The sequence below is a fragment of the Ciona robusta genome, chromosome 10 (assembly GCF_009617815.1).
Source record: "Ciona robusta chromosome 10, ASM961781v2".
Lineage (NCBI taxonomy): Eukaryota > Metazoa > Chordata > Ascidiacea > Phlebobranchia > Cionidae > Ciona > Ciona robusta.
Window position 1 is genome coordinate 7177778 of NC_143244.1, and position 19105 is coordinate 7196882.

Sequence of the window (19105 nt, forward strand, 5' to 3'; positions counted from 1 at the left end):
GAGTGTAATTAAGTGACATACATGGTAACCTGTAAGCAGGCACCAGGTGTATGAAGGAACGAGGTGCATGAAACAGGATACCCGTGTTATAACGAAAGACTGTGCTCCGCCGTACAAGAATAAAAAAGTTCGACACAACAAAATAAACACTTCAAAGCTGACGATTCGGTTTTTATTGCGTCATCCAGGTGGATAATAACTATGCAGATTAAGCTGTAACGGTAGTAGCTGACAGCATGAATACGTATATGTACATCTTCTTATATTAGATATGATGTTAAGATAATTCCCTGGTTACTGAATGAATTGCATTGCTTTTAACACAACGAATCGGGGACGGCTCTCGTGACGTCATCAAGCCGTATGCTGCTCGGTACTGCCACCACGCGTTAATAAAAAAAACACACAAAACTTTGATCGCACAATGTAAGAGACACAATGCTTAAAAGGCCTTTGCTGAATATATGGCAGATCGTGGTAAATGCAGTGCAAAGCTGTGAGTTAGGATATTTAACACCATACACGTGTATTTGCGGGGTACCGGCCTCAGTACCGCAGTTGGTCTGGTTATACAAGATTGGATGCTGGGTTTAACTTGGAATGTTGGGTTATTTGTTACAAATATAAAACGGTGGGGTACGATGGATACCGTTAATTGATAATTTTTTTTTTACTGTGTTTTAAACAATTACCAACGCTCTTTTAGAGTCATGACAATACGATTGTATAATCCAGTTAAATCGGAAGATAAAAGAGAATGAACACATGGACCATCTTACCCCAACCTGCTATATTACAAAAAAAACATTATTTGCATTGGGTGTTGTACAAAGTTGTTATCGCAATTTTTTGTTTTTTTGCGACGTGTATTCCTTTGTTTGTTGCTTATAATGTGAATATTATGCTTCTCATCGGCAGTGGCCGTGGATTGATTCAGGTTGTTTTTACGATTTCGGCGAGCTACGCGGTATAGTACTGAGTAATGAGGCGAAAGGAATAAAATCGGTTACGTCACAGGTCCGTGACGTCATAGCGCGCGTGACGTCATCATTTTATGACTTCATCGTTTTGTGACGTCAGTAGAAGCGCACGAGAAGAGAAAGTTCACGGTCACAGTAAAATAAGGCAACTGGGGTCGGAGTAAAAGATTTTTTGTCGAAAGATCATTTTCCGAAGAATTTCTTGTTTAGGAGGAAGATGAGGAGGTTGACGTTGATCTTCGCTCTTCCATCGAACATCTTCATCACAGAAACTCCCTCGTATTGAAGTTGGAGCAAATCCTGGGAGGGGTTTTATTTTGGTTAGATTTAGATTTATTGCTGATAATTGGCCACGTAGTGTTAATAATGAAAGGGCACGGAATAGGTTAAAAAAAACTAAAAAAATCATAAAAATACTGTTTCTATTAAAAGAATTAGACCATATTTTTAAATTTCTTTTCAAATTAACTTTACAGAGAACAAGATTCAAACATTAGATTTTATTTTTCTTACCTGAAACACCAGCGTTACTTTCTCCATGCTAACTCCGAGTAATTTCGCCGAAACTTCAAACTTTCCGACGTCTTCCTCCGTTTGCCCGATCTCGAACATCACGTTACGGAATCTGGCGACGAGAAATAATATTAATCTTTTGCTTGGAAAGATTTGTCTAAAAAATTTATTAACCAATGTCAAAATTAAAAAAAAGGTTTTTGCTGAAGAGAGTATAACTACATTTTTTCATAAAACTATTCAACAACTTAATAAACATTTCACTTACTGTCCAGTTTCAAGACCCTCAATTTCCAACAAAACTTTCTTCCTGTGTAGTTCAGATGCCGTGTATTTAATGTTCGCAACTTTTCGCTTCTTCTTCTTCTGTGCTCTGTGGAGGAAAGAGAAGAGAATTAAAGAAACAAAGAATATCCCAAAACTTAAAAGCAGGTCTAATGGCATGTTTTTCTGTTTTTCTTTTCAATTGTTACCCATTTGGTCAAGTTTTGTTGGATTTTCCATGGACCAAAGATAGGAATTTTCCAAATTTACTAACAACTTTAATACTAGAGTTATATTTATTGATAGAACTTAAGAAATAGGTAATCTGTGGCAACGAAACATCAACTTTTCACTTACTTTTTGCTCTTATTAGCCAAGCTAGCCAAACAACTCTTGATATATTGGTTGTAATAATCCGATTGCTCTTCAAAGAATTTCGACTTCTGGTCCAAGCGATCGTTATTTTGCTTCAACTTTGCCAGCTCTTGCTTCCTACGCTGTCGGTATCTTCGCTGGTTGCGAATGTCCTGTTTCAAAGTTATTGAAAGGATAATATCTCGTACTGGAACATTCTATTCTATGTAGGCGGATCCAACAGCGTGGCAAGCAATGGGACCTAGGATTTACGCCGGAAATGGCCTATTACTTAACACCCAGGGGGGCTACTGCATGAACCTCACCAGATGTTGAAGCCTGACGCTTCCCCGAAGGTAGGCGACAAGGGCTTTAATGGTAATAGATGGGAGATCTTGTAGGCGTACATGTGATTGCAATTTGTTTATCTTACGTTGTGGGGTTATGACAAAGTGATTTGGAGCCAAAGTATATAAAACAGAACACCCCAGTTAGAATGACTGTGGTTTATGAGCAGGTAAAAGTTATATAATAACAAAATCTGACTAGTTTTCCTAAAGAGTAGCAGAACAACACCAAATATTTTACACAAAATTTGTACCAAGGTTTCAATAGTTGTAAAAAAATTAAAATTAATAATAAAGTCTTGGAACTTTTATATAAAACAAACACCCCCTACCCTTGCTATCATGTTAACAATGGTTTGATAATGGTCTTCAGACTTCACGATCCCGTGTTCTTCCAACTTCTTGAGGTTACGAACGACTCTCCTCTTCATGTCCTCCAGTGGAAGTTTATTCTCGTTGAGCAAAGATCGGGTTCTCAACATCGACTCCTTGTCCTCCTTGTCGTCTTCCCTCTTCTTCTTCTCTTGTTCCAGTTTCTCGATGTTCTTCATGTGGAGATCCTCCTGGATTCGGGAAGAGGAAGATTAAAAAAGAGTAGAATTTGTAAAAAAAAAATTGCTAACATTTTTTTAAAAACATTTTTTGTTATCTTTGAAAAAAACTTTTTAAAAACTTTTTAGAGACATTTTTTTCAACATATTTAAAAAATCCTTTCAATAAAAACAAAAATATACATCATCTACAAAAATCATTATATTATAAAGTTGTGTTTGTTTTAAGTACAACATAATCTTTACCTGGTCATCAGTGGCTGGCGTGTTGAGAACTTCCGTTAAATTCTCGCCAACTTGTATTCTGATGATGTCGATCACCATTCTCTTTGTTCTAAGAAAATTATGTTTATGAATCCTAAATTTTTGACTACTTTTAGAAGTTACATATTTAGTAACTTGTAAGCTGGCACGAGGTGTATGTACCTGTGTTAGTCGTTTTCTGCAGCGAACAGTTATACAGAATGTTATTGCTGTTCTAGTAAAAACAATTTAATTTTTCAAAGATGTTTTGCCAAACATATGCTGTAGCAATAAATGTAACATTCTATGCTAGAAGCACAACTTGTAACATTATGTTCCTATCAGACTATTAGCACCATTAACATTTAAAAACCTTAAAATGAGATTTTTGATGTCGGATTCGTCATCTTCCTTTATCTCCACTTTACTTGCAAGGGTGAGAGAAATCTCCGTCTTCAGGAGTTCAGTCCTTTGTTCTTCAGTTGGTTGGACACCTCCTGGTTCACCTGAGAAAAATCCACAATAAAAATTAACAAAAACGGCCTGAAAAAAAATTAAAAACATTAAAAAAATCTAAGAGTTGTTTTTATTTTTATACTAAATTTTTTTTAATTTTATAAACATTTTGAAAAAACAGGAAATATTTAGAAGAGTGAAATTATATATATTTTTATAAACCATTTTATAACAAAGAAACAAAATATACTTTCAAACCACTTGAAGTTAAAGTTAAAAACTTTTTAATGAATATTAATATGGTCTTATGTGTTAAGACTACTGATGCAACGACAAGCAAAGTTAGATGCGATGCTAGTAATGCATCAAACTACACAAACAATGTACATGCTACTGTAATGATGTCTGATATACAATGCACAAGCATATTTATAATGTTAAATACATACATAGGCGCCAAACCTGGGTGACAGGGTAGACAGACATATTTTTTCTGCACTACATTATTCAGTAACATTTCAACCAAAGTTGCATTTATTTTACAAAAATGAGTGTCTAACTATCCCTGCCTCCCCTGCATTTTTAAAAAGTTTGCTGCCTATATGTGTGTGTGTGTACATAGGCAGCTAAATTTATATATAACCAAATCCTCACTACTGTAACAGAGCGTTGTCAGTCTTACCCCACAAAACTATATATCACGCATACTTAAAACAAACTTGAACTTTATTTTAGATACATATGGTAATAATAGTAGATAGACAAAAGTTTTGAGTTTTAAAAATCCAAACCAATGCATTTTAATTGCCAGTGTAGAAAGCGTGGGGGTGTAGCTTCAATTAGTTAAGGTGACAACGACTAGTAAAGCAATGGCAACGTAAAGTTACAACCTCAAATGAAATGTATGAACTTGGTTTAATGTTCGATATTGATAGATGTAGCTTTTGGCAAATGGACATTGCTCCAACCCAGCGGTCACTAATGGTTTGTAGCACCCAGGGTGTTGGGGTAGTAGGCCAACTCTGGCCTAAACCCTAGGTCCCATGGCGTGCCACATTGTAGGACCTCACACATATAGTATAAAACACAAAAATACATAGCTATGACATGCACCCAAGATGCTTATAAAGAACAACATATCATTATACTTTACAACTACTTTTCTCTGCATTACAGTTAAGCAATTTTTGACAAATGTAAAAACATTTCACCATAAGTGTATGTTCTTGCAAATACATTTTAAAATATTAACCGCTATATGGGAGAGCCTACTTTTGCATCTATGTATTATTAGGGTTTTTATCAAGTTTGCTAAAAGTCTTATTCAAGGAGTAAAATTAAACTACCTTGCCTGTCATCTTTCAAGACAATTTTAAAATTGTTCAAAGTTTTTCCTTTTAAAAATAATTTACTTTTTTTTACCATTTTTTTCAATAATTTTCTTTAATAAAAATGGTTTGTGAAAATTATTAATGGTTAAATGTCATGCACATGCATATGTCTATGTATATGAGGTTACTATGCTTCAAACCACCGTTTGTTACCTTTTCTTGGTGACTTCAGCATGTTGGTACCTTTAGAAGTTAGTTTTAAAACAAAAAAAAATAAAATTCACGAAAACGAGAAAAGTATAAAAATTAATAATTTAAGCGGAGAATCGATTTTAAATTTTTTAAATGAAATTAAAAAATCACATTTTTTTGTTAGAAATATATTTATTTATAAAAGCAGAAATAATAATTATTATTTTAACAAAATAACTGAAACTTAGACACCAGATTACGATTTAGATAAAACACCTTTTAAACAGAAACACGAAGCGCATGATATTATTTTTCCTAAACAAGTGCCGGCTGAACTTTAAATGAATTAGATTCTATTTAATTATAACAGCATTCAAAGCAGTATATTTGTAACTGCTGAAGCGTAAAATGATATATATTCTGATAAATGATATATAAAGCGACTTTGATAAAAATTAGTTTCCGTATAAACAAAACAGCTTTAATATAAAAAAAGTTATAGATAAATATGAAAACAAATTATTAAAAAAGTTATAGATAAATATGAAAACAAAAAATTAAAACTTTAATTTTAAATTACCGATGAGAGAAGCAATGTCAGGAACTTCGCCAAGCTCCTCCAACATCTCATGGATCGGATCAGAAGCATCGGATGCAACTTCGTCCTCGTGCTCCAGGAGCAACTGAACAAGAAGAGACATTGAAAAAAAATCAAAATCAAAACTTTAAAAAAGTTAAGAAAAAAATCAAATAAATAAAACCTTTATTAATATGAAAAATGAAATTCAACTAATTTAGCATCCTGTTTACCCCATAGTTAACCAACACCCAATGTTTCCATTTACCTTATGTGTATCCAGTATTTCCTTCAAACTGATGAAAATCACGGGTTTAACGAGCAACACGGCATCACTGTATTCGTCGATGTTGTATTTCTCCTCTGGTTCCGGTACGTCGCACACAGCAGCAAAATATTTCCTGAAAAAAAAAAAAAAAACTGTTACACACATTTTGTCAGGAAAACAGTAATAATATGAAATATATTTTTATTCTGTATGGGTGAGGTCCTTGTCAAGGACCTGGGATTTAGGCCAAAAAATGTATTAACACATAATATAAATTTATCTCTGCGAATACGATAGCTAAGATCAAAATAATTTTAAAAGTGCTTTTAAACTAAGATGAGATAACTCTTATGCATGATTCAGGAACGAAGTGTATGAAACAGAACACCCGTGTTATAACAACTGTTGTTACCCTCCTATTATAAATAAGTAGGATTCGTTTCATTGCAATTTATTATTCTGTATAGCAGTCCTCCAACCAGACACAACAGGGGAACCTGTACTTCCTGTAAATCTACTAAAGTTACCACAAATAATATCAAAATTGAAAAAAAACAAAAGCACTTACTTGAACCTCTCATAAGCTTGCATGAGATACTCATTAATAGACCGTAGATGTTCCATGTCACCAGCAAACTGTAATAAAAACATCTTTATTTCTTTCTTGTACAATTATTTTTATATTATGAATGAATGAACGAATGTAACTTACTTTATCCTCGCGTGGCCGAAAAACTACAGTCGTTATCACACAGGTTTAACACCTCGTGCCAGCTTACGAGTTACCATGTATGTTACTTTGTGGGTGATTATTTTTTTGGATTTTTTCATTTTTTTATGTATGGCTGATAATTTGGACAACCCATTAGTGACCACTGGGTTGGAGCAATTGTTGTTACGTGTCTTGCCCAAGGACACATACGCCCACAATGGTAGCAGCGACAGGCCTTGAACCCATTGCCTAATGGTTACAAACAGGCGCACTAACCACTACGCCACGGCGCCTGATTAATATGTAAAAAAATCAAGCTATTTTTAAAAAGCTTCAAAACTAAAAATATTATTTACCGTTTTCCCAGTGCTTGCAAATTGCAAAACTTTGGCGATGGATCCCAAATTTCTTCGCTGATCGTTGTTAGGCCCGGCACTACCAGCTGATACATCAATAACATCAAAACCATCGGGAGCAACAATGGCTGGGTTCATGTATCGATAGTATATCAGGTTACCAACCATCTGGAAGAATAACGAGTATGTAGTTTTACAATATTGTGTTTGTTTCTGTTATTTTAATATTTAGCTGATAATTTGGATAACCCATTAGTGTCCACTGGGTTGGAGCAATTGTTGTTTAGTGTCTTGTTCAAGGACACATACGCCCCAAATAAGTCTGTACCCTTTGGTGCACAGGCAGGTAGTATAACCACTGTTGCCAATCCATGGCATCAAATGCCATAAAAAGTTAAGATGAAAACAAACTAAATTGCATATTTACATTAATTTAATAAATAATCGAACCAAGCCCCACCTTTAACACTTCATCTTCAGGAGTATCTGGAAACTTATTTTTCAAAAGATTTTGTAAACATTTAGCAATGTATCGAAGACCATACCTGTCAGAAGGTAAAAGTTATCGTTATTAGAAGTTTGTACAAGAAAATATTTATTATTATACAAAGCAATTTAATGACGTTTATTTATTTAATGTAGGGGGAAAAAGCCATACCTGTTAGAAGGTATAAGTTATCGTTATAACAAGTTTGTACCGTTAAGAAAATACTCAAAATCATATTTTAATCCATGTGGGTGAGGTCACACAGACCCACAGCATAGCATAGAATGGGACGTGAGATTTGGGCCAGAGGTGTGGGGTAATGGGCCAAGTCTGGCCTAAACCCCAGGTCCTCACGGACCTCTACCATACAGAATAGAATAGGCCAGAGGTGGCTTATAACTTAACATCAAGGGTTATACGACCCATTAGTGACCACTGGGTTTGAGAAACTGCTGTTAAGTGTCTTGTCGATGGACAAACATGGACACAACGACAGCAGCATCCAGCCACTTACCCCCAACAATTTAAGACAAAAATGCCAGAAATATAAAACAAACTGCAGGCGCACAGTTAAGTTGCTAAAGCTATTACAGTGCGCAGATAAATTTTACTCACGGTATTTCCTCAATAGAACCAAGTATAGCTGTAAGAAACGCATCGGTTACAGTTCGAAGTTGGGTGATTGATTCTTCGACTCGCTTTTGAACTTCTTCGTGCTTCATTGCTTCTCCTGTTGTTACTTCGTACGGAAGGTCGCTGGAAAATAAAGAGTCATTGTTGAAATTGCAAAGTAATAATTAAAATGATAAGTCATCAATAAAACTCATAATCATAACTGAAATAATAGAATCTTAAAACTACTTTCAAATTAAAAAATCCATAAATCAGAAAAAAAATTAAAACTATAAATAATAGTTTTTAAAGATGATAAAAATTAGACTGAAGTTTAAAAGATATTCAAAAATTCTACTTAATGTTTATATGTTAGGTTTCCCAAAACAAAAATATGCCCCCTGAATATTTTCTCAAACATTAAGCTACGAACAATTTCACCTTGCTTCGCCAGTTTCTGTTTCTTTCTGACTGATCCACGATTTATAAATCTCCACAGGGCTCATGTTAATGTTGAGGGTCTTGTTTTTCAAAACTTCTTGAACCTTGATGACAATTGTTTGTTAAGGTTTGTCACTTTAATGAATAATACAGCATTTTCATGCGTGCCAGGGCACAACAGTCGTTACACACTGGTGTTCTATTTCTTACACGTTGTACCCGCTTACAAGTTACCACGTACGTAACTTATTTATCCTTGCATGGCGGGGCAACAATAGTTGTTATAACACAGGTGTTCTGTTTCATACACCTTGTGCCTTGGCTGTTAACGATTTACCACGCATGTAACTTTGGGTATTATTATTTTTAAACTTTTTGTCTAGATTGTGGCCAAAAATTATAAAAATGCAGGAAAAATCATTGTAAAAAACTTTCTTTTGTAAATAAAATAATTCGGACAATGAACCACGAACCTGAGGAGCAAGGATTTGCCGCAGTGAACTTTGACCTTTGGCCCCCCTGTTAAAGGTCACGACCATCTTAATTACAAGGGGATTTCCCGTCGCTATTTCTTTCACTTTGTCAACTTTGGATCTGTAGAAAAAAATATTATTCTTAATTGGTTTTTAGTGTTTTTTTTTACCCATTGGTTGACCTTTTAAAAACTTGTTAACACTTATTTGAATTATTCTTTATAATTTTTATTGCAAAATTAAAATGATTGCTTTTAGTAACACAAGTGTACCAGCAGTAGCTAGTGTGCTTATTTCATTAAAAAAGTATAAAGATAAAAAGATAAATAAAAACAAACATTTGTATTTAATATGCTGCAAAAAAATTTCCGGATAAAATTTAGAAACTTTTTATAATTTAATCAATATTAAACAGTATATAGACACCTCTTTATATGATTAAATATGTGAAAAGTTAAAAAAAATTACCATTAAATTTTTAACAAAACTATTAAGCACAAAACATGTATATAGATTACTACATATTTATATATATACCAGCCTAGCAGAAGAACACAAGCAATAACACTACAGAATGCTTTCTTAAACATCTAACGGTGTTGCAGCTTTTACTGCGCACTTTCAGAAGTTTATAAAATAGAAAAGGAGATGTTGAGTTAAAAAAGGAAAATTAAGAAAAATAGAGAAATTGAGTAAAAAGTAACTGTGGGGAAAAAGAGAAATTGTAAAAATAGAACTATTTCAGATTTACTTGTACACTTTCCTTTGGAACTATACTTAAAAACCTGAACTAAAAAAGACTATCAAATATTTAATTTTAGTGTTAAGTAGTTTTTAATGGATTTTAACTGTAGTGGACTGCTACCTTTTGAATGTACTTTATCAGCAACACAATAGGGCGTTATTATATACAGTTTAAAATTTACTGGCATAAATGCTTAACGATATAAAATAGAGGACAATATATCAGTCAGTTACATACGATACCTCTAAATAATCAACAAGAGTAATCTACAAGAAAGTAATTTCTACATAAGATACCATTAACAAATCTAACAATTCATTGCAGAACATAGGATAGAAAGTACGTGCTTTGATATAAGATTCAAGACCTGACATTCTATTTCATAAATTCAATTTTAAAACAACTATTTAGTATTTTAAAAGACTGAAAAATATCGTCAAGAAGAGAGATTTGATTTTTTTCTAATGAGATTGCAACAGTAGCAAAGCTAGTAGCGTAATCATGTTTACTTTTCGATTGCTGGCCAACGTAACGTCTACACTGCTTTTAACTCACCCAGCAGGGTTGGTACCTTCATAACTTCGTGATATGTAACTAATAAATGTATGAATGTAACTTATTTATCGTTGTGTGGCGGGGTAACGACAGTTGATATAATACGGGTGTTCTGTTTCATACACCTCATACTCGCTTACAAGTTACCACGTATGTACGTTTGTAGGTGAACATTTTTTTGATTTTTGTCATTTTTTCTGTATGGCTGACAATTTGTCCTCAAACCCTATATCTTCTGGTCAAACAGCGAACGTTTCAACCACTGTGCTTACTTACTAATTTTAACACTAATAAAAAATGATATATATCAACTCAAAAAATCGTCATTTAGCTTTGAAATTGTAAGGCTAATTATCTGGTCATAATACTTGCGTATAAAAATATAAGTTAAACCAATGTTAAATTACAAACATAAGTTACTATAACTTAATTTAGACAAATGTGACAAATTTATTTCAACAAAAATATTTTTTTTTAAATACAAAACAGTTAAATAAACATGTAAAAAAATAATTAATTAAAAAAAATTTTTTTTTAATTTAAAAATCAATTACAACATCTCAACTTACTCAATTTCCTCTTGCAGTGCAGTTTTGAAAAGTTTTAGAAGTAGATATTCCTCTCTGTGGTTTGAAGCGTAGTTATATACAGAAAGAATAACTGACTGCATAAAATTATTTGTTCGACCGGCAGCCATCTTGAAAATCAACTTTCCGAAATACGTGGGGTTTGTCTGGTGGAAAGTAGAAGAGACTGTGTATTAATATGTATGTATGTATGGTACAGTAATATAGGTAACATGGGTATAGTTCTGTGTGGTGAGATGAGTACTTTGTTATTTAATAACTTTTTATATACAAAAACAATTACTTTGGACGTTTAAGTAATATATCATCTATAAAGCAACATACAGGGTAGCTCGTAAGCGGGCACAAGGTGTAGAAACAAAACAATCGTGTTATAACGACTGTCGTTGCCCCGCCATGCGAGGATAAATATGTTACATTCATTAATCACCTTTATTTAATCATTTATTTACTGAATACCAAAACCCTTAAAACCAACCACAACCCCACTATACCTGCAACAAGTAGAATAAATGTTGGTAAGCTTCTAATCGAGCTCGGTTTGTTTTATTTAAACTTTTAAGACCAGCAGCAGGACTAGGGGTGTCACCGCCAGATTCTTTGCCTCCTTTTTTCTTCAGGTTCTTGCTGTGGTTGATCACATCCTGAAAATCAGGGTTTTTTTAATTTGTTTTTTTATTGAAAAAAATAACAGTTAGCGCATACGTAGGTTTCAAATAAAAAAAAAAACTTTTTTTTTAGATTTTAAATAAATTCAATTACCTGTAAAGTGATTCTGTTTTTTACAAGGAGTCCAATCTTAATATCCATTGTGTTTAACGCTTCTTCCAATTCGTTGTTTGACTTGATACATTGAACAACTCTCTGTTTTAACTCTTGAAGTTCTAAAATATATTTATATGTATAAATATATCATTAAAACTAAAAAACCTAAAAAATAAATAAAAATAATTTTATACTTACAAAAAAAAGAGTGTGTAAAAAATGTTATAAAAAGTTTTATTTTTACCGATTTCTTCAGCAAAGTCGTTCGCTCGTTGGTCAAGAAGATGAACGAACTTTTGAACCACGGTTAATGGTGGATTCTCTACCCCAGCTGTAATTAAAAGATGTGTTTTAATGCTGATATTTTCAAGAGTGAACGTATGTCATTTAATTTTTTTTATCCTCCAATGGCTGGAAAATGACAGTCGTTATAACACAGGTGTTCTGTTTCACACACCTTGTGCACGCTTAGGAGTCACCACATATTTAACTTATGTATGCTCGCATGGCGGGGCAAAGACAGTCACTATAACACAGGTGTTCTGTTTCATACACATCGTGCCTGCTTATGAGTTACCACACATATGTTACTTTGTGGGTATATTTTTTTATGTATAGCTAAAGTACCGTTGACAAATTTACACAGTTTGATATACTGGTATACTACAGACCAAATATATTTACAGTAAACGTGAAATTTAAAACTTACTCAAAGTTTTGTAATCGTGTCTTGCTTTGTTTGATCTGAACCAAGCTTGTAGTTTAATAATAATATGAACCTAGGAGGGATAAAAGGGTATATATTATTTTAGTATGTTTTATTTTATTCTATATAGTTAAGGTCTTATGGAAAGGGACACCATGGGACTTTGGATTTAGACCAGAGTTGCCCATTACCCCAACATTGTATATGCACATTTATTCTATATGGGTGAGGTCCTACAGTGAGGCATGCCATGGGACCTGAGATTTAGGCCAGAGTTGGCCTGTTATCCCAACATTGTATATGCGCATTCTATTCTATATGGGTGAGGTCCTACAGCGGGGCATGCCTTGGGACCTGGGATTTAGGCCACAGTTGGCCCATTACCCCAACATTGTATATGCAAATTCTATATGGGTGAGGTTCTACAGTGAGGCACGCCATGGGACCTGAGATTTAGACCAGAGTTGGCCCATTACCCAAACATTGTATATGCGCATTCTATTCTATATGGGTGAGGTACTACAGTGGAGCCCGGGGGGGACCGAGTTGAATAAATGAATGTATTGTGTTTTATGTGCGTGAGGTCGCTAGGATTTATTCTGAACTTGGCTCATTATTACAGTAACATAACTTGTTTCACATTGTGTATTGTAACTTACATTATCTCTAAAATATTTCAGTCTCTTCTGATATTTACTGCGAGCCATCCACATCCGTACCAACTTTTGAATCTGAAACAAAATAAAAAATTTTAAACATTTTCATTAATAAAATAAAAGTTATAAAAAAATTGACCAAATATATCCAAAAAAAAAGTTTAAAAAAATACTATCATAAGACAAAAAATATTAGAGACAAAAATGAAATTACAGAGTTTTCCAGAAATACCTTAATTATAATATCCACATTATCTCTAAGATAGTTCATTCTATCATTATATTTCTTCCATTGTGAATATCCACGCCAATGAGCTTGAATGCAAACGATAGCTGGTAACTGTGGAAATAAATCAACTTAATTGGGTTAAGTAACAAACAAATCTGAACAAAAATTTAAAAAAAAAATCAATTAAAACAAAAAATACTTCGTCAAAAAAAAATAGCCAAAAAAATTTGGTCCAAGAATTAGGAAAAAATTACCCACAAACTTCTAAAATTTGCCCAAAATTTACCCCAACTGTGTTAAACCTATTATAAATATTAAATAACTGTATATATTAAATGCACAATATAACTTACATGATTTGCGATGAAATCCTTCCTCCCCTGGTAAGCCTTTCTTGCGATATACATGCGACAAAACGATTGAAGTTTGATGATCAAAGCTTCGTTATCTCTCCACAGCTGAGCACGGTCGTATGCTGATGATACCATGCTGATGCATTCCTACAATTAAATAGGTTGTGTTATGAAAAGAATGTGAATGAATGTAACTTATTTATTCTCGCATGGCAAGGCAATGACAGTGTTTATAACACGGGTGTTCTGTTTCATATACCTCGTGCTAGCTTATGAGTTACCACGTATGTAACTTGTTTATCCTCGCATGGCGGGGCAACGACAGTCGTTATAACACGGGTGTTCTGTTTCATACACCTCGTGCTAGCTTATGAGTTACCACGTATGTAACTTGTTTATCCTCGCATGGCGGGGCAACGACAGTCGTTATAACACGGGTGTTCTGTTTCATACACCTCGTGCCCGCTTATGAGTTACCATGTATGTAACTTGTTTATCCTCGCATGGCGGGGCAACGACGGTCGTTATAACACAAGTGTTCTGTATCATACACATCGTGCCCACTTACAAATTACCTCGTATGAAACTTCATGGTTAAAATGCTTCCTATAGTGATTAATATTGTGTAAATATTTATAGAATGAATGTATGGTAGGGTGGGATGGGACGGTCCATGTTTTCATTCTCTTTTCTTGCCCCCTTTGATAGCAAACAAGGAAATTTACAGAATTATATAACCTTATTATCCTAATGACTCTATAAGAGCGCTGTTGTTTATTCAAAACAGGATTACGAAATTTACCAAATGGGACGATAAAATAAAAATATTGACCATTCCACCCCAACCTACTAAAAACTATACCACATACTGTATTTGCACAAACTATGTAACCTTGAAGTTGTGTTTACCTTGCAATAAATAATACATTACGTAAGCCATGTCGCCTAACAACAAGAAAACAAACAGTGTAAATGCGGATCAAATGAACGAATGTAATTTGTTCTTGGTAGAGCACAAATAGTCGTTATAACATGAGTGTTTTGTCTCATACACCTTGTGCCCGCTTACAAGTTACAACTTATATAACTTTGTGGGCCAAGTATGGCCTAAACCTGAGGTCTCATAACATGAATAACTGTCCCGGACTATAGGACCTCGTTCATGTAACGCAGAGTAAAAAAAACAATTCAAATCCTTTAATTTAAACTAAATAATAAACCTGTATTTCGTCCTTGCTTAGTTGGGCAGTATTGCTGTTAAATTCCTCAGGTTCGTCCCAAGATCCATCCAGGTTTTCAGTGTTGAAGAAATATGTGTAACCTTCCTTAGTGCGGTATGCTACCCATGTCGTATCTTGCATGCCTGAGAATTGGAAAGTATATTTACAAGTGCCAAACATGGGTATAAATGCTTTGGAACTGGTTATGATACCCTTACGTAAATGATCTTGGGCACATAGTAACAGGTTAATTGGTAACAATGTAGCAATTAAAAGTCATATAGTCTAAAAAGACCTTGGTTTTGCAAATGATAGTTACATATTAGTATGTTGCACATGGTAACTCTCAAGCAGGGACGAGGTGTTTGAAACAGAACACTCATGGTATAACGACTGTCGTTACCCCGCCATAAGAGGATAAACAAGTTACATGCGTGGTAACTTGCAAGCGGGCACCAGGTGTATAAAACAGAACACCCGTGTTATAACGACTGTCGTTACCCCAATATGAAAGAATAAACAAGTTACATGCGTGGTAACTTTTAAGCGGGCACCAGGTGTACGAAACAGAACACCCGTGTTAAAACGACTGTCGTTACCCCGATATGAAAGAATAAACAAGTTACATGCGTGGTAACTTTTAAGCGGGCACCAGGTGTACGAAACAGAAGACCCGTGCTATAAAGACTGTTGCTTTCCAGCCATACAGAAAAAATCCAAAACCATTGAAAAGTATTTTTTCGATTTTTCTCTCACATGGATTTTACCTTCTTCTAATTTTTCCTCTCTCATTTCCTTGAGTTGGTCATGATATGTAGAAGCACACTCCGATGTGAGAGATGCGAGTGCGATGTCATTATGCTTCAATAACTCGTATGTTTGCTCCCAATCATCGTCTTCCAATGCAATGTTCACTGCAGTTACAGCTGACGCCTCTGTAGCAAGAAAATATTATTTTTAGGTGAAACTGTGTAAAACATTTTATTTTGTAAAATTTGCATAATGTTTTTGTGTGTGTTAAAAGTTATTTTAAATAGCATATAAACTGTGCAAGTTAATTTTTAAATTTTTGAAAGGTAACTTTGTATAAACTGTTTTCAAACAATTAAAGTATGAAGTTTAAAATCTTTAATTTGGTTTTACATTGCATCTTCAAATTTGATAAGAAAAACGACGATAAAACACAATCTTATTTGTGGGTCTAATATTGCGGCTTCTAATTTATAGCTTTAAATCCGCCTTTAAACCTAATGGTAAACCCCAAACCCACGTTTCAACGCTTGTCTTGTTTGCGAGTTCCCGGCATCGATGCAGTTTTGAATCTCTTCGATCCAGAGAGCTGGATCGGGATCTCCCGTCTCCGAGGACTTCTCCTCTTTCTTCTTCTTCATGAGGCGGATGTACTGAGTAATATTGGAAGGCTCCACGTTGTTAAGATGAAGGGAAGGGTTAAGAAGAGCAGCGAGGACCGCGTCACGATCATCGGCAGAAAGAGCTTCGTTCACATCATTCACAGCCTTGATTGCTAAAAAAAGAATAGTTTTTTTCTTGTTTTATTTGTGTTGTTTTTTATTATTGGTTTTGTTTTTAAATAACATATATACGTTATTTTTTAGCAATATTTATTGTATTCGCCCATTTAAATAGACATGTACTAATATTGGCCAATATACTCAGAAATAAAACACTTATTTTGAAAGTATGAATCCGCATTCGCTGAATTATTCATATTCATTTCCCTGTTTTCACTCATTCACTAACACATTAGTATTCACTTATTTAATTAAATATTTTTTTCACTTATTTACTGAGGCATTCATTCACTCATTCACTAACACATGCATTCACCATCAGTATTCATTCATTTCCAACTCACTTGCGTGTTCTTCTTGTACTTGTGTGTTGATTGCATCCACTGTTTCTTGGATAGATTTACAATTCAAATATTTTTCGTCCTTTTTCTGTTGCTTTAATGCCTCCTGTTATTACACAACAGTTTTTATAAAAACGCCAAAGTTTTATAACTTAAGGGGGGGGCAAGGATAGCTGGACACTCACTTTTTATTTTAATTTTTGCCTAATTGGTTGTACTATTTACTGATGTAGTAATCTTTGTATTAGACATAATAGCCAATGTTTAAATCCAGAGTCAACTAAAAGGTTGTCCAATTGTTAGCATCCATAAAGCGGACACGAGGTGTAAGGAACAGAACACCCATGGTATAACGACTGTCGTTGCCGCACCACGCGGGTTACTCACGTGGTGACTCATAAGCTGGCACAAGGTGTATGAAACAGAACACCTGTGTTATAACAACTGTCTTATTATTATATTGTAACATGTACCATCCTACCCCCCTACTATATATATACATATATACTTACACAACATCTTGTCCTGTTAGATTGGTCGAGCCTCTCTAATCCGAGGTCGGGGTTCTGCATGGCCGACCACACACTTTCCACATCACCGACTTCTAGTTCACGGTTGAGCGCAGCCAATGCATTGAGATGGATGAGGGCTTGGCATATTTCATCGTGTGTTAAATCCTAAGGAAATTATAAATGTTTAAAACAGTTTTAAGCATAAATAGCTTTTTCACTACTGTTGTGTGTCTATAACACTACAGTTCTGTGTCTATAGCACTACACACAGGACACATCAAGTGTTCTGCATTCGCTCTTAATTGCATGTGTTCATAAGTATGAATGTTTTAAACTTGTATGGCAAACTGAGTATATGCGTTTATTATGAAAACCATCTTACCCCATACTACTATACTAAAACCACTTTGCCCCACCCTACTATATGAAAACCATCCTACCCCACCCTGCTATATGAAACTGTCTTGCCCCACCCTACTAGATGAAAACCGTCTTGCCCCACCCTACTATATGAAAACCGTCTTGCCCCACCCTGCTATATGAAAACCGTCTTGCCCCACCCAACTAAACCATCCTACCTCTCCTTTAATATTCTTCTGTTTAGTGAGTTCGGAATGATACAAGTCAGCCATCCCATCAACTATAATCGGGAAGTTTCCGTCCGACTTCTTCAACTCCCTCTCAAGATCCTCCGGACTCCCCGATTCAACGAGAAGGGAGTTGATGTTCGAGACTGTTTCATCTTCTGCTCAAATAAAAAAATTCAAGATATATATGTCAGAAATTTGTGTTAATATCTTATTAAAAAAAATCCAAGCACTACTGTTATAGCCCAACATTTTCTGCTTTTTTACTCAAAACAGAAAAAAATGAGTATTTAAATCGGGATATCTAATCCCAGGTCCCATGGCATGCCACTGTAAACCTCACCAATACAGAATAAGTTCAGTAAACACTCTAAGTGTATAATTGCATACAACAACACTTACGTAGTCTTTGTTTGGTAGCCAACAAGTTAGCTGCGTTGATGGCAGCTTGTATTTCATCTTTATCAAGGGTTGCATTCTCATCTCCAGTTTTCTGAGTCAAATAATAAATGTTAAATATTGTAATGTGGGGTAAGATGGATACTGTTAGCATGTAATAGTAAAACAAAATGTAATCGTGTCTTAAACAATTAACAATAATCATTTTTATTTATAGATAATAAAAATTTTTATTTATCACAAAGTTACATATGTGGTAACTCGTAAGCGGGCACAAGGTGTATGAAACAGAACATCCGTGTTATAATGACTGTCGTTGCCCCGCCACCCGAGAAAAAGCAAGTTACATTCATTTATTCACACTGGTGTTTGCATAGGCACACTCTACTATACTTTACACTTAAACAAAGCATTGTTTGAAGTTATAAGCTAATATTACTTCAAAAGCTACTGGTTCACTCTATTCATATAACACATACTGCATTGTAGCAAAACAATGGCACATTTCAAAACAACGTTCAATAGCGGTTGGTACAAAACATAGCCATTGTAGTGGAAATAATGAACAACAGGAAAAAAGGTTCTACTGCTTTTAATTTCTAAATTTAGACTAAATAAAAGCTTTTACGTAGCACCTTATTGTGTAAAATTTTAGTCAGAGTAATATTGTTAAAATGCACTTAACCATACAATACAACATAAGTAACCAATATACTCGATGTGTAATTGCATTTTAACAATAAATGTCACACAAGGTTTTG

The 19105-nt window shown here is 34.4% G+C and overlaps 1 protein-coding gene across 3 annotated transcripts in view; it reads right to left on the bottom strand.

The window, feature by feature from the left end:
- Positions 1-158: 158 nt before the first annotated feature.
- LOC149730323 (ras GTPase-activating-like protein IQGAP1) overlaps positions 159-19105 on the bottom strand; it is a 33980-nt gene continuing 15033 nt past the window's right edge. For 2 of the 3 annotated variants that reach the window (XM_089887177.1, XM_089887175.1), the window contains 31 exons: positions 18348-18438; positions 17937-18103; positions 17359-17523; positions 16850-16952; positions 16244-16498; positions 15741-15908; positions 14974-15116; positions 13754-13900; positions 13404-13511; positions 13175-13246; positions 12519-12588; positions 12054-12140; positions 11807-11928; positions 11539-11688; positions 11027-11190; positions 9158-9278; positions 8685-8788; positions 8247-8387; positions 7605-7689; positions 7145-7312; positions 6645-6712; positions 6077-6209; positions 5812-5914; positions 5253-5282; positions 3626-3758; positions 3256-3343; positions 2791-3021; positions 2115-2284; positions 1762-1866; positions 1494-1605; positions 159-1280 (listed from right to left, as the gene is read on the bottom strand). In XM_089887177.1, coding sequence (XP_089743303.1) covers positions 1164-1280; positions 1494-1605; positions 1762-1866; positions 2115-2284; positions 2791-3021; positions 3256-3343; positions 3626-3758; positions 5253-5282; positions 5812-5914; positions 6077-6209; positions 6645-6712; positions 7145-7312; positions 7605-7689; positions 8247-8387; positions 8685-8788; positions 9158-9278; positions 11027-11190; positions 11539-11688; positions 11807-11928; positions 12054-12140; positions 12519-12588; positions 13175-13246; positions 13404-13511; positions 13754-13900; positions 14974-15116; positions 15741-15908; positions 16244-16498; positions 16850-16952; positions 17359-17523; positions 17937-18103; positions 18348-18438 — 3921 coding nt within the window. In that variant the 3' untranslated portion in view covers positions 159-1163. The remainder of the gene's footprint in view (positions 1281-1493; positions 1606-1761; positions 1867-2114; positions 2285-2790; positions 3022-3255; positions 3344-3625; positions 3759-5252; positions 5283-5811; positions 5915-6076; positions 6210-6644; positions 6713-7144; positions 7313-7604; positions 7690-8246; positions 8388-8684; positions 8789-9157; positions 9279-11026; positions 11191-11538; positions 11689-11806; positions 11929-12053; positions 12141-12518; positions 12589-13174; positions 13247-13403; positions 13512-13753; positions 13901-14973; positions 15117-15740; positions 15909-16243; positions 16499-16849; positions 16953-17358; positions 17524-17936; positions 18104-18347; positions 18439-19105) is intronic. The other variant, XM_089887176.1, reaches the window with a different exon arrangement.